Below are 25,235 nucleotides of genomic sequence, written 5' to 3'. Positions count from 1 at the left end.
TCTGTGCATGTTAAGCATCCAGTGAGTTGATGAGTTTCTAGGAGGGACAGAAATATCGAGGTAGCAAAACAAGCCACTGAGTTGTTCAAACAAGGCCTGTGATGCTGCTGAAAACCAAGGCCCGTCTTGGATATTATCTTCCATTAGTGGAATTTAGTGTGGTCAATAGAGTTTAGGGTGAAAAGAACCTCTTCCGGCCAAATCACGTGTCAGAAAGGTGCTGTTCTGATCTGAGCATATACAGTATATGTTATTATGTCATTTTATTTAGCTCACCAATTCTGCTGCTGAAAGGAAAAAAAAAAAATGAAAATGTTGAATTATCACTTCAAAAGTTGGTTTTGTCAGTTTGTCATTCTTAACACCTCAGCTTTACGTCAAGTAGATTTGACCTTTACTCAGTGTACAACTAGACTGAAATATATGAAACTTATATGAACCTACAGAGAAAAATGATCAGGAGTTGTGCATGGGCTTGTCCGACACCAAAAACTAGGCAATCTGTATCTGCCAATATGTTAGTTACTTTAAATATCTGAAGTGGAGGCCAAATGCTGTGTGGTGTCCACAACCTAAAGCATAGTTAAGAGGCGCTTTTAGCCTTACAGCTAATTTAAATTAAGTATTAAGCCTGCTAGATGATTGGAGTGAAGGGCCTCTTCAACCTACACGTTGCCGATATGAATATTTACAGGGATTAAACAGGCCTTGCTTGAGGGGAAATTATGCAGAGTGGATGCACAGCGTGTTGGCAGCGTATGTGGTCTCCTGTGTGTGTGTGTGTGTGTGTGTGTGTGGGGAGTGTGAGAACTCCAACTACTTACCCATGAGGCACTACAGTCGTATGTGTACATATAGCTCTTTGTGTAAGAACTAATATGATTGTTGTGATACTGATTGAAGGCCAACAGTATTAAGGAAAGCCTTTTTATACCTCCTCAGGGTTGAGTAGGAGTTGGCATTTTTATTCATGTTTAATTAGTAGAAGGTTGCGATACAGTAAATCACAAGGGTTAACTTACTGTTATGTTCTGTTATTCATAATGTAAATGTAGTATTGGAGTATTGGTGATGTTTCCACAGTAGTGGAAACTGTTAGGAGATGTACAAACTAGTCGACTAATCGCTTTGTCAACCTCATTACTGTGCTGGCTGCACATCAACTGGTGAATTTCATTTTCAAAGTTATTAGACCTTTAGCTGCAGCACATGGAGATGGCTTCAGAGAAATACTGCTTTTTCTTGAAACCCAGCTGCACTATCCCATCTTCCAACACGCTGAGAAGCACTATTAAATGCTGTTGATGGTGCTGAATTTATACAGGCTATACATACATAACTGCAGCACACAGTGTGTAGCACATGAGCTGTCTGTTCTCAGCATATGTATTCAGGTCCAGAACATAGATTTCATTGTTGCAAAGCTTTACTTTCTATTGTGTTCTTATTAGTGACGTCATCAGCAACTACTTGGTGTCAACTTGACTTTCATCACATAACAGTCGATTTTAAAAAATCTGAAGTCTTGCAACCCCTAGTAGCTGTATAGTGATATAGTGATACACGTGCAGAATAGTCAGACATATACTGCACTTGTGCCTCCTTTGCTAACCTTCACTCACCAAACAGAACGTTAATACAGGGTGATTCACCAACAACCTTTTTGATCTCTCAGTGCCAATATGTTATTCTTTTTCCAATATTTCTAAAGTATCTGCTCCTGGCAGCTACAGTACAGTCAAGGTTATGCGATGAGAACTGCTTTGTTAAATAGAGGTTATTGCAAGCGCTTGGAACTCCGGTTTTGGTTTTGAACATAAAGGTCACACACAGTATGTCGTTCATCCTTCAGCTTCACCATGTACAAGACATGTTCCGTAAAACATTCTGCAAATTATTACTGTGTAGGTAATACTGAGTGTAGATCTACTGAGCACAACAGCATTCACATGCCACTTTCTGTGTGACCATAAACATACACTGCCTGGCCAAAAAAAAAAAACAACCCAAAAAATTGCCATCAGAAACAAAGGTTACAACACTCTAGTGTAGTGCAGGCAAGAATATAAAGGCTAGAGAATTTTGGCCACAGAATTTGACAGAGTCTGTGCATGCTATAGACAGAGGTGAGTGGGCAGTTAGAGGGGCTTTAGAGGCAGAAATGGCTTGTTAAACACATGGTAGAGGTGGAGGCAGACCAAGATGGAGCAGATGTCTTCATGACAACAATTGAATGAATGTTGAATGAACAAGCTGACAAACAGGCTGATTAGCTCAGCAACTTCTTCCCAGCCTCTCTTTGTGTCACAGACTATGTGCAATAAATAATTGCAATAAAATAGTCAATTTCAATCCTAAGCTGCTCTGAATTGATAAATGCCTCCATCAGAGTCCTCAATCGTAAAAAATCTCCTAAAACTCATAAAATTTGTCAGTGCAAGATGATTAGCTACTGTAGAATGCATGTCCTGCATTTTCACTGCTGCTCAGTTCTAATTAGTCTGAAAGAAACAGACGCTCAAGGCTGTAAAATGTGAGCTTACATGCAACACGCAAGGTGAAAGTAAAACACACACACACTTCTTCTGTCTGTGAACACAGATGTTTTAAGACGCAACACACACTCACGCACACAATGACATCTCGGAGCGCATGTTGGTGAAGATGAACGTAGAGAATCCTGTTTACAATGCAAACATCCAGACTTTATTTTCATTTTAGCAATTTCCGTCAACACGGAAGCAAAAAAACTGGTTCTTCCTCCTTCTCTTTAATTTGATAAACAGCAAAAATATGTCTCATGTATTTGTAAGGCTTAGGATCTCCTTGTCTCACAGCATATGCATGAGCTGCAACATGCCTACTTCACTGCAACTGGCTTTATGGGCATTCAAAATGAATTACAGCAGGGCAAGTTAAACAATTGCATATTTTTTGCATATTTACACCCATTTCTCACCATGTCCGGATGCATATGCCACTATCTTTGAAAGCCTTGTGAGTCTTCTGTGGACAGATGGCTCAAGTATGTCCTTATAATTGTCATTCAACAAACTGAATTCTCAAACTTACACACACTCACACAGTTTTGGTTTCCAACCATGACTTGCCTTCATGTCATACATACACTGAAGTATGGCTGCAATAACTATTCTTCTCTCTTACTCTTTCTTGGTATAATAAATCCACTGAATTGTAAATGATCTGTGATTAGCCAAGCTTACAGGTCAATAATTAAGTAACAAAGTGCATACGAAGGAAGAGAGAGGTGAACACACTGAATTCGCATAGTACATTGCATAGTAATCACATTCTTTAGTGTGATATCTGAATGCATCCAGGAACGATATAGGATATAGACACCTGCAGATGAATGAGAAAGTGTCAGTGAAACTGAGAGAGTATAATGATAAACTAAATAACTAGAAAGATAAAACTGTAGTAAATCACTTAGAAAAAAAAGTATACTTTACACCTTTTTTACAAAGTATTGTGCCAGTGTCCAGTTATTTACACAGACAGATCGTAGCTTATCTTGGGTGAAACTGAAAAGATGGTAGATTGGTGAAAATAGCAAGACAAGAGGAATGAGGTAAAAGATAAGCACAATATATTTAGGTCCACTTAAATTTTACGCAAATATAATGAAGATATAGTGGAGAGAAAAGAGGGACCGGGATAATAGAATTATTGAGAGTTGAGAAAGAAGCAGAAGTTGCCCAAAGGAAGAAAGGGATGACGTAAGGGTGTGTGACAATGAAGAAACAGAGGAGAGACGCAGGAAGTCAATGAAGAGAAAGTAACAAAGGACAGGAAAATATGAAGAGAAGAAAAAACAAATATGAGCAGCGAGAAATAAAAAAGTGATAGAAGTGAAAGAGTGAAGTTGACAGAACAGTGGGAGAGGAAGCAGAGAGGAGGACAGGGGAGGGAGCTGGTCACCCCTGACGTTTTGCTTGGAGGAGGTCTGGACCTGCTACCTCTCTTAATGAGCACCACAGAGAGTGTGTGAGAGAGTGTTTCCAGGGCTGTACTCGAGTGTGCATGAAAGTGTGTGTATGTGTGTTTGTCTGTCTTTCTGTCTGCCTGCTTCTGTCTTTCTGTCCTGCTTCTGTCTGTGTGTGTGTGTGTATGTGAAGTCATAACCCAGAGCTCTGTGTATGTATGCGTGCTTTTGTACATCTCTGCTTGTAAGGGCCCAATTTGAGCCGTAGACCTTGTTAAAGTTACGGTTGGGGAAAAGGCAAGTGTACACTTCAAGACTTTCAAATGATCAAAACTGCGTCAATACTGGTTCTAAAAGACATCTTTTGTACATGACTGTTGTTACGTTGACTATTAACAGAAACTAATTGGGACTCTGGGTCAGCTGACATGTGAACCTCGATTAGGGCTTTTTGACCAACAGAGAACTAGTTCCATTCTCATGTGCTTCTGAGCCTTTCGAATAAAAAAGTTTTGTTAGGAACCTAGAAATGTTTATCCCCAGCTTGAACCGCATGTCAGCCGGATCTGTACAGGAATCATGGCAGCATTGGCGTCATTGGTGGCTGTACACGGAACCTGTGAAAACAAACAAGCAAAACGTAGAACTGTTTTGTCAGGTCAACCCCGGGCATTGGTGAGGACCACTTATCAGACTGACGTATAGAACTTATGCTGTGGCTGAAATGCGTTGGTTTGCGACAGTTCTGCTCTGACAGCAGTGTAATCCAGAGCAGGAATAATAATGCCAATGGTGACAGGACCTCATCAGAAACTTCACAAAAGACAGTACTGTGTGTGTTAGTGTGTGTGTGTGAGAGAGAGAGAGAGAGAGAGAGAGAGATAAGTTTTTTTTGTGACCGTCTGCATGTGTGCTACAAAGAGTGTGAATGTCACTGTGTGTGTTTCTCAGATGAGTCATTTTGTGACTCAGACCATCTTTAACAATTTTAGAAAAGTTAGAAAGTTTCTGACAATCTGTTACACAAATGTCACACACGTGCCACACGTGGCTGAGTAACCTACAACTGACTGTTAACACCGAACCAACTGGACGCTCAGAGATTACTGTGCTTCAACACCATAGGTGGTGCAGAGGCTTTTCATCTTTGATCAGAGTTTAAACAGTCAATCCAACATCTCAGGAATTCTCATTTATATTTGTCATGGTGATTGAGAGGGTTAGTACAATGCTGTAAATTTTCATTATACTCAAAGCAGGTCAGGAGGAAGGATCACATCCGTTGAGCCATTCACAGATTAACTTTTTACCAGATTCTCTTTGGACATTTGAACATTTATTATTGTGTCTTTACTGCACGTGCAGAATGGTGAAGAAGATGGTTTGTAATTGGGGGTGATTCTGGAATGTATGTTTTAAGAAATTCACATTTTTTCCCCTGAATACAGGGGGTTATAAAACCTTTGTGTCAAATGTGAGATATTTCGGTTCTGTTTTCACCACAAACTTTTTTTTTGTTTGTTTCATTGTTTCCAATAGGATTAATTAGTTCATCTCCTATGAAATTCGTATACCTTTCTTCCGAATAAATAGACTGAGACCATTCCTTTAGTTTCCAGTGATATTTAACTAAGTTTCCAACTGTGTATACCTGTTTTGTATGTACAATTTACTGTTACCTATGTGTTTTTCTTTCTGTGTGCATTGGCCACTGGAGTGTGTTTCTGGAAGTGGAACACAATTACTGCAGCTTGATAAATCCAATCAGCCATGTTTGTTTGTAAGATGAAGTACTCCTTCCTTTGTCTGCTTTGTCAACTTCTTTTCCTCTAATTTACTGCGACTGCTTCCTGCAACCTGTCATTTCAAACAGGCGGGTGAAAAGTGTTTGTTTGTTTGTGTGTGTGTGGCAGTCTCCTATACATCTCCTTTGCAGTCACCTCTGTCCAAACCAATTGACTCGGTTGCGCGCAGACAATAGTGTGTGAGTGTTGTGTGTCGTTCACGTGGAATGTTTGTGGCCATGAAGCTTTGATTGCGCGTCTGTGGCTGTGTGTGACAGTCAGTAAGAGCGACTGGTGGCAGTGTTGTTTTCTGTGTTCTTTCATGCAGAACTAAAGGTTACAAGGCAGGTCCCCTATTGATTCATGTTGCAGATAATTAAAGTCACAATACACCCTTCAGGAAAAACACTTCCCTCCCTTTAAGACTTTAACACAGTGAACAGGGGTTCGAAACAGAGTGACTCAAAGCAACCATCAACTACAATAATACTCAGTCACTGTTGGTGACTCACCCACTCACCTACTCACATGTTCCCTCACTCACTTGTTCACTACTTCTTCATAGTCTCTGACTTAATTATTTAGTCAATCAGTTACCAACTCACTCACTCACTCACTCACTCACTCACTCACGCGTTTACTCACGTGTTTACTCACAGATTCACTTCACTTCTTCTTCACAATCACTCATGTAATGACTCGCTCACTTCTTCACAGTCACTCATTTAATGACTCACTTACTTATACTTGGTCAATTACTCATTCACGTGCTTGTTCAGTCACTCACTTGCCTCACTCATTCATGTGTTGCTCAGTCACTCAAAGTATACAAAAACAAAAATAAGCCATGCAATAACACCATGGCGCCAAAATTCAGAGTTATTCATTCATTCATCTTCGAACCCGCTTAATCCTGTAAAGGGTCGCGGGGGTCTGCTGGAGCCTATCCCAGCTGTCATCGGGCGAGAGGCAGGGTACACCCTGGGCAGGTCGCCGGTCTATCGCAGGGCTAACACAGAGAGACAGACAACCATTCACACGCACACCTATGGCCAATTTAGAATCACCAATTAACCTAACCAGCATGTCTTTGGATGGTGGGAGGAAGCTGGAGTACCTGAAGAGAACCCACGCAGACACAGGGAGAACATGCAAACTCCACACAGAAAGGCCCAGTCGGCCCATGGATTCGAACCCGGGACCTTCTCGCTGTGAGGTATCAGTGCTAACCACCTCACCACTGTGCCGCCATCCAGAGTTATTTTCCCCGCCAATTCTTTTCATCATCAAAGTGTTTAGACATTTAACAGCTACACTCCAGCTTCTCTCCTACTTTGTCCAGGTTTCAATTTGAGCTCTTCACACTTGTTTTGCATTCGCTGACCTGCTGGTCCAGGTAAACACCAGGAATCTCAATGAAAAGCTTTCAGGACACAAACACGCGCAACCTGTGGCCCTCACATTTTGTTAGAACTTGTTTTTTTTTTTATATATATATAAATAAATTTAATTTAGCATACATTCGTTCTTTCTTTCATTCCCGACTACTTTCATCAAAAATTGTTCCAGCTACTAACCCAAGAGCCTCTACATCCTCAGAGTCCAATAAACACCCACAACCTGTATCCCCTCTGCATTTTAAATGACCTAAACCTGCTTTATTAAACTACTCGTGGATCCTCTAGCCTCTTAGATACTCATCAAAAACTCAAACCCTTCGCTTTTCCCCACTCAAATCAAGTTTTGCTTGTATGTAGAGAAATATTTCACCTTCACCACTGCTGAGTACTTTATCTCACACAAATTGTAGAACACAAACACTCAGAGACTTCAGGCCCATCTGCTCCAGCTGTGTTACACTAACAAATCTCTGCCTCCTCTCCTATTATCCAGGCTTATTGGGGTGGCAGTAATAGCATTTAGATATTTAGCCAGTGTGTTTGTTTGCCCTAGGATATGTGTGCGAGTGCGTGTGTCTGTGTGTGTATAGACTACATGGAGTCAGATGGCGCATGTTGGCATATGGTTTTAAATGACTTAATGGAAATATTTAAAGATCCTGGCATGTTAGCTGACAATGGATTTAATACGATTTAACTAAGAGACAAGACAGGCCTAAACACACACACCCACACGCCCACACACACATATATACAGTCACACCTGTGTTTCTAGACTAGCTCAACCAAGATACACTCTGGCTTGCATCCATGCAAATATTAAGGGCACTTAAGACACACATGTAGTCACAATACATATGTAAATAATAGTGAATAAAAAACACTGTAAAGCCACCAATATGGTAGAAGAGCAAGATGTAAGTGCAAACTGTTCTTCCAGACAGTACATGATATTTGTCTCTTACATTCCTAACTTTTGGTGTTCTCCTCATATATGGTACCTCCTCAGTTTCCAGTGCTATTATTGCGAAGATCGTGTGCCTTTGAAAAAAAATATTTTATCTGATAGTCTATCGTTTATCTGTTGCACCTCCAGAACAAAAAGCAAGATAAACATTCATCTTCTTCTTTTTTTTTTTTAAACTTTTTATTGCCACATGCCCCCAGTTCAGTTCATCTACAGCCATGCACAACAACGTCAACAACAACACAAGCCAACTGTCTTTCTTAAAGGGAGGGAGCTATTCTTCTGAAGGTGCTGTGCAACAATTTTTCTTCTTAAAATAATAAAAACAAAAATGGATAGAGAGGTTATATGTAGGTAGAGCACTTGGTCATTGTAAAAGTAGCCCGCATAATGTAGATATTGGACTTCTGCTAACTAAATATTTTTTTTCAAATTTGGTTATTTTACTTTCTAAAGATCAGTGTATACTATGCATGACATTGTAAAGTTATCTAATAATAGAAGATTTCCATAGTCATAAAATGACAACCAAATACATGCTGCTTCATTAGAACACTGAAGTATGAATAGAACAATTATTGATAATAAAATGGAATAGAATATATATTATGTACTATATTTTCCCGCTGGTTGTGGTATGGGAAGTTTGATCAGTAATACTTACTGTTGAGCACACTGATGTTTAAAAACATAAGATGCATTGTTATGCTTGATAATCTCCAGTATGTGACATTAACTGTCAAATAACTGTGGTTAAGTGAAAAGGTACAAAACATCCTGCGTGCTTTAGAAACTCTAATTATTCAACTGCAACTTCAACTTATTCAGTTACTTCCCACCTCTTAACGGCTCCGCACACACACTCACACATGAACACACTGCAACATGTCCTCAGTTTGCTCCCACACACACTTGAACACGCAGTTACACTCAGGATCAGTAGATGTTATCTAAGTGAGCAGTAAACAGACTCTTTAGAGCCATTCGCCTCAGGGTGCCTCCCTCTGGTTTGTGGCTCCGTGGGTCCTGTCGCACTGCGTTAGCTTTGGCTGACATGAAAGGCTCTAATGGCTGCTTTTGGTGCCTCAGGGAAATGGAAATCTTAACATGAGAAAGACAAGATTCTGCTTAAATAAGTGTTATCATTTGAGGATGTTTTTATGTGTGAGTGGGTATTTTTAGGGCACAGAGTTATTTTCGCTGCACTTGTGGGGGTTTTTCGATTTGCTGTATCTGCATGCGTTGAGTGTTTGTGGATGAAAGCCAGGTTGCTTGCATAATGCCAGTGTGTTTGAGTGCAGTTATTATGGTGATGCTGAGTTAGTTTGATCTTTGTGATCTAACCACATGGCTAAATGGACCAGATGGGAGCTCAAGCAGAAAAACCCATTCTGAATGCATGTTTTCCCAATAACCTATTTAGTTATTAAAACTGAATATTCAGTAATTTAGTCAAGCGATGTTGGATCATTCGCAGCAGTAAAATGTACTCGACATTGTATTTTGATGTGATTATAATGCAGTATAATCATCGATATCCACCGTTTGATAAAATGTGACCACTCACTCACTTAAGTTACTGAAACTTATGTGGATGTTGCAGTTTTAATCACAAAACCTACCAAAGTTGATTACAAAGTAGAATTTAATAAAAGCACCTAAATCACCAATGAATATGAAGAAAATCTCAAAGAGAAATCTCAAATGGTTGTTAATTTCTGGTTTTAAGGAGTTTGCTCTTTGAAATATGTGTCACCTTGTACATTCATAAGCACAAACCATGTAAAAAAGTAATTATCATTCTGGTTATTAGGCTTTGTTGAGACTGTTGACAGCAAAACAAATTATTTATCAAATGCAGCGATAACAACAAGAAGTCCTTGTAATTACGCCAGTCATTAATTTGTTGATATAATAACTGACACTGTTTTAAATTGGGTGAAAAAATGCTATAAAAAAGTGTCACTGGGACTATGAAGTGGAGACTCGGGATGACTCAACTGAAAAAAACAACTTTGAAGCAGAACACTGACCAAATACTTGGAGAGGCTTTTTGTGTTGCTGGAACACCATAGGGTTGATTTACAGACCAGTTGGTCCTGAAAGAAAAGTGTTGAACACACTTTTGCATAAATGAACTATTCACTTAACTGCCAATCACCACCAGTCATATTTCTGTGTCTTTGTTTCCTCACTGATGAAGTGAATTTGTCTTTTGGCAATTAGTCCATTTGGTGTGTGCAGAAAACAATGTGCAGAGTTAATCCCAACTATTCAATGATTTCTGACATCTAATATTTCAAAAGCAGTGTTTGGAGAGATGTTGCGTTCAGTGTTTGTGTGGAATGTTTAGATTGGACTGAAACTTCCCAGATACTAATTGTAATACTCAGATTCAGATCTATCTACTCAAACCACTGTAATTCGATATGAAGTAATGTGCAAACAACATGATCCAAAACTGACAAATGAAAGGAATGGGCAGGGATGTCCTGGTGAAAGAAGACCACCGTCATAGTTGGAAGAAACCACAGACAAAACGTTGTGTAAAACCCCGTCCACAATATGCTCATTAGCCATTGTAGCTGACAGTTGGTCAGTGGTGAATTTTCCAGGCTCTGGTTGCCTTGGTAACCCTCTTCCCATCCCAAATGTTTCCAATTAAAACAAGCACAACATAAACAGATTACTAATGTATGAATGTAGCTAGCTCTTCTTGCCGTCACCACTCTCCACGTGATTTTTTATTTTTTTTTGTCATCTGGGGTTGCCTGGTGCTCCAAGGCTGCGATCAGCATGATGACTTTGCCGGTAAGAACCAATGCCATGGACGGTGTTTCCCTCCAATAAACATTCGGGTAACTGCAGCTGCAGAAAATCCCAAACAACTGTATCAGTCACTCCCATTTGTTGTCTCTTAAAAGTTGAGATTAGTTCAACTCGGTCCCTGCCCACTTCCCACTGCCAAAGGTTTTTATCGCTGTATTTCACACCATGTCATGATCTCTTTTCACTTCTTTGCCGCTAGTCTGTTGTAGTCTGTGTATACGCCTCATAGTAGAGATGTTAGAAACTTTGCCTCCTAACCTAACCTCCATTACGAGGAAGTAAATCTGTGGAAATCATTAGCATTGAGCTCAGCTTTGATGATTATCAAAGTAGCATCTCTAACCATGTTTATTTTGAAAATATCACATGGCTATCAATTCACCGTGACACCGGAGAATCAGAGCCAGAATCAACCCAGAAGATGCAGACATGGTCCACCTTATGTAGCACTATGCTGCACATTTAGTGTAACACTGTAAAAATGTGGGCGCTACAATGATGACTTGTCAATGATTGCCTTTCAGAAATAAGGTCTTTGTTTCTTAGACGCCTCCAAAAAACTTGCACAGAAACATAAGTAGCATTCTCAAATTTGTCAGTTGCACAGGCTTCGCTTTAAATAAATAAGAAATGAAGCAACTGTTCACAAAGGCTTGTGCTGGCGTGAACAAATATTTACCTCTTCAGAGAGCTACCGAGCTACAGAGGTGTGAATGCAAACTAAGCTGTATTAGAGGTCACATTACAGCAGTGGTTCCCAAAGTGGGGGGCGCGCCCCCTAGGGGGGTCGCAGAGCCATTGCAGGGAGGGGCGCAGGGCGCGGATCGAATTAGAGGGTGACAATTTTTCGGGACTCCCGCCGCGTGTCACGGTATTCCCGCGGGAGTCCCGCGGTACGGGTGTCAATTTCACTGTTGGTAACGTGATAGGGACGGGATAGAGCAAATAATCAACGGGAGCGGGCGGGAGCGGGACAGAGGACGGAGCCGGAGATTAAATTAAAAAATGACGCTGCAATGCGGTGAGTGCGCCCAACTTTAGATAACAACATAGGGAGCGGGACGGGATTTAGGAGTCTTTCTCTCAGGATTTTGCGGGGACAGGATATTTTTTTTTTTGGGGGGGGGGGGCAGTCATGTAATTGGGATATGACGAGAGTATTTTTGTGGGCTCGGGATGGGATGGGAGCGATGAGATGCACAGGTTTTTGACGGGCTCCCACGCAAACGCAAACCTGTTACACTGAACATATTACACAGTAAAGTTTACTTTAATTTGTTCAAAAAAGGCTGAGGTTTGTATTAATTACAATGTGTGAAAAAAACTACATTGGAGTCTGAGGGGGGGGCGTGAAGATTTTCTTATGTAACAAAGGGGGTCCCAACAGAAAAAGTTTGGGAACCACTGCATTACAGCAACACAACTGCGACAGTGTTTTCAGTGTGAGCCACTTTGTGTGGCTATACTACTCCCGTCTGCTGCAGGAGAACAAATAACACTATTACTGTTTGCCTCATGCATTTTATTGTCATTCACAAAACTAGTTTATTCAAACTGATGGAGACTTTGGTTTGTATTCTGACGTTTTGCAGCAGTTGACAGTTGTATGGAAACATGTTGACTGACAATGGAAGATGACAGCCACAAAAAAAGCAGAGCGGAAGGAAAAGAAAGCCAAATATAAACAATAAGAAAAATATGCATGATTTTTTAATAAATAATGCTAAACATAAAATGATGGCGGTTGTTTTCTGTGCCTGTTTGAAAGCTGTAGTCATCATATCAATATTTTATTAGCTACAGTAATTTTAATTAGCAGGGACGAAGGGATTTTGCTCATTTTGGTGTCACACTAATGCACACGCCACCATATGCGTACACACCAACAGTTACAGCTCAGACACACGCATACGTATCTGTGGGTGTACATACATGAGTATTTACATGTCTTTAGTCTCACTTCCACCCAAGAACGCGCACAAGTTCATGTTCAAGAACACAGCATTATATTTTCATTGTGGAAATGTATTTTCCGACTATGTGTGTAATTATGTTCGCTTGCGGGGAAGGGAGGTGTTGTACTGATTTTCAAAACTAGATCAGGGCATTGATGCACACACACACACACACCCATGCACACCCCCAAAAGAGAGTGAGCCTCGCTTATACCGCTGTGAGTCATATCCCTCCCTCTCATCCCCGATTGGGGTCTTAAAATTGCAGATCTGATATTGAATATTGATAGATCCCCCACAGCCCCCACCCTTTCCTGTTTATAGCTCTGTTATAATGAGATCACTTTGATTTCTTTTTATTTCTAATGAGATCTCCGAACGGTGAAGGGGGCTATAAAGGCTAATTATCGCAGTATTGATTAATTTAACACTTATTTTCATATCTGTAAGAAAAATAGTGTTTTCCTAGTTTTCACCCATAGCTGGCGGTTGTTTTTCAAACAGAGCACAGATAGAAGGATTTTTTTTTTCATATTCATTTCCCAGTTGATGTAAGTCTTGCTTGAAGAGGCACAATCAAAGCTATACGGTACATTCCTTGCACTAGACAGATCTGAGTGTATGTATTTTGATAGCTGGAGTTTGAAGGTAATAGGAGTCTATCTCAGGAGGGTCGACTTCAAAACTGTCCAAAGCAGTGATTGAAAGATATTACAGCATGAAACGCACACAACCCAAGAGACATTTCTGTGTATTTCAAAAACATGAAAATTGCATTACAATTGCTTCACAATGGCTCTCTGTTGATCTATCATTAGCAGTTAGTATGAAAATGTTAGCACTAAACTATGATGTTCAAGTGACAGGTGACATTCTTGACTGTACAGCCCTCCGAGAGTTTTTGTGAAGTTGTATGTACTAATACTACGCTAACACACTTTCAGGAGTACTCCTCCATGTATTTTACAGTACAGTAAGTACTTACTTGTGTCGTGCGTGTTTCAAAAGGGCTGTGATGTTTCAGATGAAACTATTGCAGTGTTTTTGACTGGCTGATCTATAGAGCTAATGCTAACTGCCCGATTTTACGTTACCATTTTATAGTACTTTACAAACAAAATCATTGTGTAGTCGGTAGATTAATATTTGCATTGTGCAGTTTTCACAGTTCTAACTTCAGCTGCTGTAGCTGCCTTGAATGTCATTTTCACATTTTGAAAATTGGTTGGTGGCCCCTAAACTCTTCTACTGGTACCTAGGCAAGATGGCCACCTTGATGGCGACAAGCTTGCAGTGTTTCACACTCAACGTTGTGACCAGTGGCGGCTGGTGAATTTTGTATTAGGGGGGGCGCAAAGTTTGTAAATCAAACCCCTGTAGGGGGCTCTGGGGGCATCCTCCCCCAGTAGATTTTTGTGATTTTCACGTACAAACTAAGCATTCTGGTGCATTCTGACAAAATAATAAAGACAAAATAGAACATCTCCTTACAAAGACAAATGGGGCCATGGAACTAAGTTTTAACTTAATTTATTTGCCTTGTAAAATCCAGCAAGTTTAAAAGTGCTAATACATCAAACATTTTAATCGCATATAAATATTTGACCTGAGAACAGTGAGAAGTTATTTTTTCATATGGATTTTTAGTATACCATTGAATAATGACTGAAATTTCCCATCCAAGGAGCCAACCAAAGCGGTTTCATCAGCTTCTTCGTTCATGTTCACTGTTGTTTGTAGTCTGAAGTAATGAACGCTAGTTGGTGCTCCAGTATAATCGGTCCGCCGAACTCATCCAGTGAGAAACGTTCCGCGGTGCAAAAATAAGTGTGATTAAAATGCGTAAAAAATGATTAACCCGTTATTTTTGTGTAATTAATTAATCTTAATTAACAAGTTAAAGTCCCGGCCCTAGTTTTAAGTCCTTCATCCCCGTTGTAGTCCATAACATCTCTGTCCCGGGACTTTGAAACAGCACGCAGGTGAAACAAAAAAAGCCGTTTAGCATACACGTTTGAGGTGAAGCTCCTTGTGTATGTCCTCCCACGATCAGTAGCCTGCTGTGAAATGTTTAAGTCCGGACAGTCGGGTCCCAACTCCTTCACCCTTTTCTTCTCCACATAGTATATACCAGAGCCCGTCCACCATATTATTATATTATATTCGTCTACCATATTAGACGTTCTCTGGTATATACAGTCAATGCAGCCGACCGACGAAAATTGCGCGAATGCTTCCTGATGGACGTGATTGATTGATGAATTGTCCAATCAAGCAGCCATCTCTTTGCTCAGTTACGTATGACGCAAGCGCGTTAGGGCGAGCCCCAAATCCTCATTGAAAATGCATTGAAGGCTCATTTTCCGAAAAAAAAAGTTTTAACATGAGAGTCAATGGGAGAAGCTGGGGCAAATTTCCACGTTGATGAATTCGCCCAGAGAGGCGGGACCATTTGAAACGCGACTTGAACCTGACGATTCTGATTGGACAATGACAGATAATATGTCTAGAACACTGAAAACTACTTTTGCTGTGATAGAATTTGTAAAAAAAAAAAAATCCTCTTTCTCCCAGCTGGTAGGGCGTCGCCCAAATCGCCCCTATACACCATCCGCCCCTGGTTGTGACTATTATGAGTACAACATCCAGGTACTCAAAGTGCAATGTATGTTGCAGTGCGAACAAAACTAAGTTGAAAAATGTAATTTGAGACATAGCATATTGGTACTAGCTAATACAATTAATGGACAAAATTAGGGACAAAAACCATGATTGGAACATCCCTAAATATGTCAGTAGATATTAGTATGTCAGGAAAATGTCAGATACCATGCAGGAAGTGACAACCAGGAAGGAATATGCAATAATAAGGAATATACCATACGTATATCCGTCTGTCTGTCTATCTATGACTGATGATCCTACTGTATATAGCAGTGGTGTGCCATCAGGGCCAGCAAAGCTTTCTCTGATCATAATCACTGACATACGTTTTAATATTTTCCCATTAATTTGATTAAATTATTCCTAATAGCCTATTCTTCATTTTATGTCTGTCTCTCAGCTGCGGTGATTCCTGCATTCCAATTTTGGATTAGAGCTTTTATCCAATCATACTTCAGCCGTCATGTGTTGCTGGAGTCAAGGAAATCTGCCTGGGCCTTAGCAATTAAAACTGCAGGCAGTTGAAGCTTGAAACATTGTAATGATGCTGTTCCTTTAACCAATCACTTTTTGAGTTCGCGTTCCTAGGCCTTCTCTGTGGCCTACGGTAGTGTCAGTGTTTAAGCTAGCGGTCCATGTTCATCTGTTGCGAGCTGCTACCGTTAACGCTTTTCGAAGTATTTGTTGAACCCACAACGGTGGGGGGAGGAGAGGCTATCGTTTTTGTTGCAGATCATTTTCACAGCGGACTTTGAAGGAAAAGCTGGCGTTTTGAGAGGTGTTTTGAATAAGGTTGGAGGTCATCGAAGGCCTAGGTGGAATATGCATGGGCCGCCACTGGTATATAGGGTCGCTGTGGGCTGGGGCCTATCCCAGCAGGTAGGGCCCTGGACAGATCACGGGGCTAACACAGAGACACAAACCGCCCTTGCACTCACATTCACTCACATGCCAATTTAGAATCACCAATTAACCTAACATGGATGTCTTTGGGTTTGAGATACAGCTTGAGTACCTGGAAAAACAAACCGTCTGTAAGCCCCCACTCTTTGGCTCCACTGTCTACAAGCTTTTTTTTCATGAAATCTAAACTGACATATGAACTCTCAGTAGATGACAGCAACAAAAAGTCAGACCAAAAAAAAAGCATTAAGCGATTTAATGAATAAAGTAGTGACGTTCCCCCATTTCAAATACTTCAAAACATATTAAAATGGCTGTGTGTCAAAGCATACGTCTAATTAGGGAGTGTGTTTATGTGCAGATGTGTGTGTGCAGCGCAGCGCAGCGCTCGGGGCTAACGGAGAAGGCTAATGCGGCGGAAAATGTGTCTTAGCTGGGCCATGAAATAATGATGAGACACTGTGACTTAATCATGTTGACGCGTAGAGCTCTCTCTCCCTCATACTCTGTTTTCTTTCTTTCTTTTTCACTTTCTTACTCCCCCACTGCTCTTCTCACTCCTCTGATAAACTGTGACAGTGTCTTTCTTGCGCCGGCTCCTTCAATTCCTGCTGATAACTTAATTAGTATGATACCGTTAATGACGCCGAGGCAGCTTATAAAGGCTGTGTTTTCAAACCAAAAATTTCAAACCTTATTAAAGTGACGAAAGATGCAACTGAAAATCTTGTAACACGGTGTAGCATTTCAGATTTCATTATATCAAACCCCCTCTTAATTAAAAGGATTCACGGCAAATGTTGACAATGGGCATGATGCGTCCGAAGCCTCTGTATGGTATTTAGAAGTTGCTATTGACTGCCTCAGACCACTTTTAGCAAACAAATACTCTAGTTGAACTTCCTGTGTTGCATTTGTGACAGAGCAGGTGCTCAAGGCTGGTTTGTTGCTTCCTGCATTCAAGAGACTTGTCATTTGGAGTGAACTGAGGGTCTTGTATTATTAAAACCCACTTGCAGTTACCATCAGTAACCAGTGCTGTCACCGAATCAATCGCTCCTAATGATTATGACTTTAATAGTAACATCCATTACACTATTTACCCTTTTTTTTTGTCAGCGCCTTCTCTGACAGGCTGCAGTTCAAATAAGCTTCAACATCTTTGAGGAGATTACTGTTAGTTGAAAGTTTGGAGGAAAGTTTCTGTATTCTGTACATTTATGGATCTTGTTTCTATCTCTCCTCAGGTGGCTGTACATTTGAAGAGTCGTATAGCAGCTGTGGGTACAGCGTTTCTCTCGGAACCAATGGATTTACTTGGGAGCAAGTCAACTCCTGGGAAAAACCCACCATGGACCCGGCTCTACCTACAGGTACGATTCTACATATGTTCTTCAGTGTTTCATTTCAACCTCTCTGTGTTGCCCTGATGGCACAGGAACAATCATTATGCCTTTTGTGTTTCTGTCATCATGGCCGATCAGAAGAAGCTGAGTCTGGTGCATTCAATCTGAGTGACTTGTTGTTGACATCAGTTGATAGAATGATTTCATACCGAACGCTACAAAAACTCATGTTCCTGTGACATTTCAGGGTTACCTGTAGAGGTTGAATATGTGTGAGAATGTTTATTGTATGTGAGGTTTAAAGTCTTGCAGGCTCAGTACTTTCAAGGGCAGATTCCACCTTTAGAAACATATCAGTGGTTGCACATATATTTGAAATAAAGCTAGCAACAATTTTTTTGCCGAAATTCTCTGTTTTCTCCTGAAGAGAAGAGTTTGCCACCTTGACAAGTAATGATATATATATCAGATTCAAACATTCGTTTCAAAGTGCTAGGATAAAAAGTTGCACACTTTAAAATCCTGTCCTTGCTGCATCAGGAAAAAAGGTTGTTAATTTTCCTTTATATCTCCATCCCTCCCTCTGTCCATCTGAGTTGGCAGACAGATCGTGACATGACCCCTGCTGGGTCCCTCTCCACTTGTCAAATGCCAAATGGCAATCAGACGGAGCGTCTATCCATCTCATTCCCTCACACACTTCTGCCCTTTTGCTCTCTCTATTTCGCCCACCGTCTCACTTTCTAACAGACAAGACTGCCTCGCATGCTCCCTTTCACACTCTGTCTCGTATGTTTCTCTACATTTCGCCGTGTCCGTATCTCCAGTCACCTTCTTCTCCTTTCTCAGATCACTGGTTTGACTGACGTGACTGTTTATCACCAACTGTGCTACCAAAGCTGCATTGAAATTCACAGATATGCAAATTATTAGAAAAGCCTTCTCTTTTCACCTTCAAATCTGGAATGTGCCACACTGTTGGATGTGTCGTCTGAATTATGTATTCACGGATGTATACATGAGTTGGTTAGGATTTATCTATTTGCTGCCGGTCACATATACAATATCGAGTGTGAATACAGTATATACTTTTTGCTTATCTTTTTACGTAGACGTACGACTGTGAACCTGTGCACTCAGATAGAAGGGACAGTGATATAATCATCTGCAGTGCTGTTGCCAAGAGGAGAGCTGTAAGTGTAGTGTAGATAGGAAGCTCATCTGAGTCACAAATTAAAAATATACGCACCCACATTTCACTCAGATACAGCAACAGGTGTTCACTTGTGTTGACAGCTTTGTCAATGCTGGTTCTGTATAGCAATGTAGGGCGTAGATACAGACCTCTGTGGTTGTGTTTTTATCTCCCCGCCGGCTGATATAAACTAATTATTTTCAAATTCAGGCAATAACATTACCACAGATGAGTGCATCTCTTTTTTTTCTTCCTCCTTTCTCTCAAATCATTTATCGTCTCAGTATCACATCGTACCCAATGATCCTATAACTCCCCCTACTTACTTGTCTCTCCATCATATATTATCTCTCCGTCATGTCAATTATTGCTCCCATACATCATCATCATCATCTCCTCTCCCTCTGTTTCTTTCCCCATCACTGTCTCTGAGATGTCAGTGTTGGTGGAGAGAGAGATCTGTCAGCCTCCACTCACCACACCAAGATCTCCTACAGAAGATCTGATACGACTGAATGGGCTGAACGCTACGCCGGCCCGTCTAACTCACACTATGTATGTCTCATGTCAGTTATCTTTCTCATCTATCGTAGTGGGCGGCGGTTGTCAGGGGTGATAGCCATCACAGACTATAAGCTCTTCTCATCATAGACAACTTATCAACTGCACGCTGCCCTGACAGCTATGGATCTGATAAGGCAGGACGGGAACAAATTGTCTGTCAGTCTCTTTGTCTGTCTCTCACTGGTAGTCATTTTTTTTTTCCATTTTCTTAAGTCTGACCTCATATAGTTATGATAAAAACAATGCTATTACTGTCAGGATGCGTCACATTGATAAATGAGGCTTCTTATACACCATTTGTGCTCGAAAGGTTTTCCAGCGTTAAGAAAGAACCATGATTTTCTGTGCTGTACTCAAAGTATGAGCAGGGGTCACAACATGATTGTAAGTGGTGGTTTCTTTTATACTCTAAGTTTATTCTTGGTTACATCTCCATTTCGAACACAGGTCAGCTGTCTTTATGCAGCTGTCCGCACAATGCATTGTTGAGATTTGGAAGCCACAGCGCGAGCTTTTGCAACTGCTTTTTGCTCTGCTTTCTTTTATGTGCCAACGGTGCTGCCTGTTCAGGAGGCTGTAGGGTTTCCTCCTTCAACAGGAATGCACCGTGCATGCCACAGCTCCCTGATGCTATCCACCAGTTCTCCTTTTTCTACTTGCTTGCCTCTTCCACCCATTCCGGTTCACCATCAGCTCCAGCATGAACGCCTACATTGGTCTTTTGGAATTCCTTCATCTTCATGCCATTCCATGGAAGCCTTCCTGGGCTCTCTGTTTGTATGTTCTATGGCTCTAACAAATGTGATTGCACATCATGTCTTGGTTGCACATCTTGTTTGTCAGAGGCACTGAGTTTGGTCATTAGTGCTGCAGACCTTTTTGTGTATATAATGGAGAACCAAATTCTGATATTTTTGGACTCTAACTCTTAATATAAAGCCCAAAACGTATCCACTCTACTGACCATTCATGAAATTTTGATTACAGTATCTTGAAATACCATGAACAACATCTAACATCTAATACACATGCTTACATCTTAAAAGATTTCTTGTAAAGTAAATCTGATTGCATCACATTGAACTCTAACATATCTGTAAGGGTAATATTCCATCTAACAAGCTTTGAATATGTACCACTTTGATTTGAAAATATGTTGATATGAATTTTGCCAGCAGCCTGCTAGATCAAAGCAGGTCAGCTGATGTGATTTTTAGCAGACCTGATGCAACCCAGATGTTTTTAGCTTCTCAACGTCCAGTGACCAGTTGCTGCAGATATATCCATAAAGGAAACACTGATGGAGTAGTAAAATTGGCTTGAGGAGATCATGGCTGTATTTTTTCTACAAAAAGTGAAGAAGTCAGACTAATTGTCAGTCAGTTGCTTTGTGTGTGGGCTCTTTACTCACAATGGAGCAGTAGTGGCCCTATTTTTTCCTTAATGTAACTCAGAATTAAATGTACATATTGTTGAAAAAAATACATTTGTTTTAATTTAGTGGGACCAGATTTTAAATAGAGGTCCTTCGGAGTTTAGAATTTAATAATTGATGTGTTTGTTGTTGTGAGAGGATTAAACAAGTCAAAACATTCAAGGAAAAAAAAAAGTGTTAATATTAACGGTGTTTGCATGGGCATCTACAATCACTAATTTATGCATCCCTTTGCTCAAAGCTTTCTCATTATTTTAGTCTTGAAATACAACAAAAGTACTACTGCAATGCACACTCACTATCCCATCTTCCAACACGCTGTGGAGTACTATTAAATGCTATTAATGGTGCTGAGCTGCGGCCTATTTTTATACAGACTATACATATCTGCAGCAAACAGTATGTAGCACATGAGCTGTCTTTTCACAGCATATGTATTCAGGTCTTGAATATAGATTTCATTGTTGTAAGTCATTACTTTCTACTGTGTTTTTATTAGTGACGTCATCAGGGACTACCGTATTTTCCGGACTATAAGGCGCACCTGAATATAAGCCGCACCAGCTAAATTTTGGGGAAACTACAGATTGTTCCATATATAAGCCGCACCCGACTATAAGCCGCACCCGACTATAAGCCGCTGGTGTTTTAATGTTTAATTACCGTAAGGGTTTCTTCTACCACGGAGGGGATTTTCGGGACAGAAATGACTGTTTGGAAACGCAAAACATAAATCTTTCGATCAATCAAACAAAAAAATCTATCGATCAAACTTTCACATCTTTGACATTACAAACAGCATTCGTGCAGTGCACAAATAATACAACGGTGCGCTCCTAGCGCACTTCCTGCAGTCATAGTAGGCCTACCGTAGTGCAGTGTAACAAAAAACAAAGCTTACAACGCTTGACGAGGCAATAACGTTAAATGGCTAAATTTAATTCGTTTTTAAATGTGCTTGCCTGTAACACGGCAGCAAAAGTGCAGTAACCCGGCTGCTCAACAAAATAACCAGCATCTTTTTCGAAAACAGCCAACACAGCAGTAAAGGTGCAGTAACACGGCCGTTTACTGTATCAAAATAACCAGCCTACTATACCAGAAAAGTCAGTTCTTAATCCTCGTGTCATCGTCTATGACATGATAGTGCGCCCCTGGTGACCGTTAGCTGTAAAAATCCATCCGCCGTTATATAAGCCGCAGGGTCCGAAGCAAGTGACAAAAGTAGCGGCTTATAGTCCGGAATTTACGGTAGTCAGCGTTGACTTGACTTTCATCACATAACAGTCGACTTTAAAAAATCTGAAGTTGTGCAACCCCTAGTGTGGATACAGCATGTACATGTATGCAAGTCCAAATAAGCCTCTTGTTTTTGTCTCTTTGCCTCCATTATCGACACAGTTATCATATAATCCTCTTTCTTGCCTCACTGCTATAATATTGATGTGTTTGATACGGTTGTCATAGAGCGTAACCCACACTTGACAGGTTGTAGATCTGACAAAATTGGATTTTCACCATGGCTCTCTCCATCTCTCTCACTCTGTCCCTCCACCTGCATTTAGACATAGCTGTCATATAGTCCATAGATCTGACAACTCGTAGATCTCAGGGTTAGGCATGATTGGATTTGAAGCAGCGCTTTAACTTCCCCTTTATAATCTTTGCACTGACATAGTCATTTTATAATCCACCCCCCCCCCCCCAACAAGTTAAAGATAAGTCCAGATATGATATGTCTGTGCCCCTCCCATCTCTGATCACCTGTGTAGACTAAATCACCACAAATATATAAATCACAAAGTACAATGTTTTTATATATACCACCACAAATAAATAAATAAATAAAATCCAACACACACGTGCACATAAACCGTGTTAATAAAAGTTAATAAAACATGCCATTGCAGCAAGTTTTGGATATGTTTTGCAAACCTGCAGGACACAAAAAGAAAAGAGACATTTTGGCTTTTTTTTTTTTCTATACTCTCTGCCTGGCCCTACACACACGCACACACACACCCACCCACACCCACACCCACACACTTATATATATCTCATACCTCTTATTACCTTCAAACCCCGGGCAGAGCGAGACAAATTTCTCACAAGCAGCAGGCATCAGACATCAAAGCCAATTGATGTTTTCAGCACCCATCAACACAGCCACATTCTAAAACGGGAAAATGATCAGAGAGAGAGAGAGTAAAAGGGTAGTTAATGTGAGGAAGGGGTAGAGTGAAGAAGCAAAGAAACACACACACACACACACACACACACACACACACACACACACAGACACACACAAACAAACGAGCGAGACGGAATGATGGAGAACAATGTATTAATAAGCAAAAACACAGACAAAAATCTCCACCAACAGCGCTTAAAAAATCTCATAAATGAGTGTGTTTGAACTGGTGTGTGTGTGTGTGTGTAGGCACATTAACGCGCTGTCAAATAAAAAACATTTCGCATGCAGATTAAAGAAAAGAAAAAATTCTAAAATATGTGCGTTTCACTGAGACTCCCAGATGGTAATATTTCATTCACAAAGAAAGCCTGAACAGAAAATTGGAATGACAAACTTAAAAAAAAAAAACACAATTAGGAGAAGGAAAAAGGCTGAAATGACAGGCAAAGACAAAAATGGAGAGGCTTTGGAGAATAGGGGCAGAGTGAAAGTGAGATAAGGATTGACAGCAGGCACAAGAAGACTGAGAAAAAGCCTAGACGTGCAGTCGAATACAAAGGCTTCGCAGAACCATGTAAATGGACAAAAGGCACAAAAGAGGATGACAAGGGCAGGCAGACAGACAAACATCTAGAAAGATATACGATGGAGACAGAAACTAAAAGAAGCCCCCAAAAAGGAGACAAAGACAGAGACAAACTCCCAGACTTGACACAAAGCCTTGAGTTTTCCTTAATGACTCTCACCACTTTGAGTCCCTCTCTTTGTTACTGGCCTGCCTGTGGCCTGCCTGCCTGGCACTTTCCCGACCAGGCTGTTGACAATACGTAATGTCTTAAAAGTGAGTTTTCTGCAGTGCTGGTGAAGATAATTATTGTCTGATGCTCTGTTATGAACAGAAAGACAAACTCAACAAATTCACAGAAAGACAGGGTTGCTGTGGTAACGATGTATACATCAGTGTTTGCGTTGGTGATCCTTTCTTCCATGCCATGAGATATGACTTGATAAACTGGGCTCTTTCTGTAAATCCCTTCTAGCTTTAGCTGTACAGATTCACAGCGTGGTGTTTTGACTCTGGATTTGATATCGTCACTGTGTGTTGCATTGCAAGTGACACATTGAAATCTGATTTCCATCCAGATGCGTCCGTAAAAGAGCACTTGGAATGGAATTTCAAATCATGCCCAAATGTGGTTTTCAGAAATTTCATTTCATGTCTTAGTGACAATCCAGACTAAAATCAATCTGGATGTGCCAATGAATGATTTAGGCAGGCAATCTGAAGAAGCCCCAGGTCTTCGCAGTTTGCTGCAGATCAGGATTTGTGCGCTTAGATTATACATGTGTAAGATAAATCTATGACTTTGTTTGTGGATTGATGCAAGTGGTGAAGCTGAACAATGTGCAAGGTCAGAGTAACCAAAACCTTGAGCTAAAGCAGGCTGAAAACATCTTGGGTCCTCAGCTAAAAGAAGTAGGTAATTGCCAGAAAATCTAATCCGATCTAGACTGTGCATTTTTGGCTAAGAAAGTCAAGTAGCCACATAGCTCCAGTTAAGGTTATGATGCAACAACCATAGCTACCGTTAGCTGGGAGTCCAGGTCAACTGAAAATCTTTTGTTTAGACTTGGACGTATCCTGCTGTAACACAGAGCGGACCAGATGTGAAATGCTTTTACTGAAAGAGATACAAAAGCAAAGAGATGATGGAATACAAGGGCTCAGGTGGGAATGGACAGAGACTGAATTCTCTCACAGAGGAGGAGTAATCAAAGAGTGATGGATATCCTTTGCTCTGGTTTCTTCACTGAAGCTCTGCTCATTGTTTACAAAACCTCTCATCACCTCAGACACTTTGTGTATTAGTGTCTGATTTTTATTCTCTCTACTTTCGGCTGTCTATGAGTGTGTTTTCCCCTGTCACAGTCCTTTTGTTTGTTCAGCATACTGTATATATTTACTTAGCTGGTATTGTCTTTGCGAATGGTTTATTTCATGCTTTGGAAATAATCATCTTTGCAAAACAGCACCAGTAGTGCAGTTGTGCAT

The 25,235-nt window shown here is 40.6% G+C and overlaps 1 protein-coding gene across 1 annotated transcript in view; it reads left to right on the top strand.

The window, feature by feature from the left end:
• The window catches only part of ptprt (protein tyrosine phosphatase receptor type T), a 336,883-nt gene that overhangs the window by 30,045 nt on the left and 281,603 nt on the right, over positions 1-25,235 (top strand). The window contains exon 2 of the mRNA XM_084543813.1: positions 17,696-17,821. Coding sequence (XP_084399939.1) covers positions 17,696-17,821 — 126 coding nt within the window. The remainder of the gene's footprint in view (positions 1-17,695; positions 17,822-25,235) is intronic.

This window comes from Chelon labrosus (genome assembly GCF_963514085.1).
Source record: "Chelon labrosus genome assembly, chromosome: 4".
In the NCBI taxonomy this organism is placed as follows: Eukaryota; Metazoa; Chordata; class Actinopteri; order Mugiliformes; family Mugilidae; genus Chelon; species Chelon labrosus.
The sequence above is the reverse complement of the archived record's forward strand: the minus strand, read 5'-3'. Positions and strand labels throughout refer to the sequence as shown.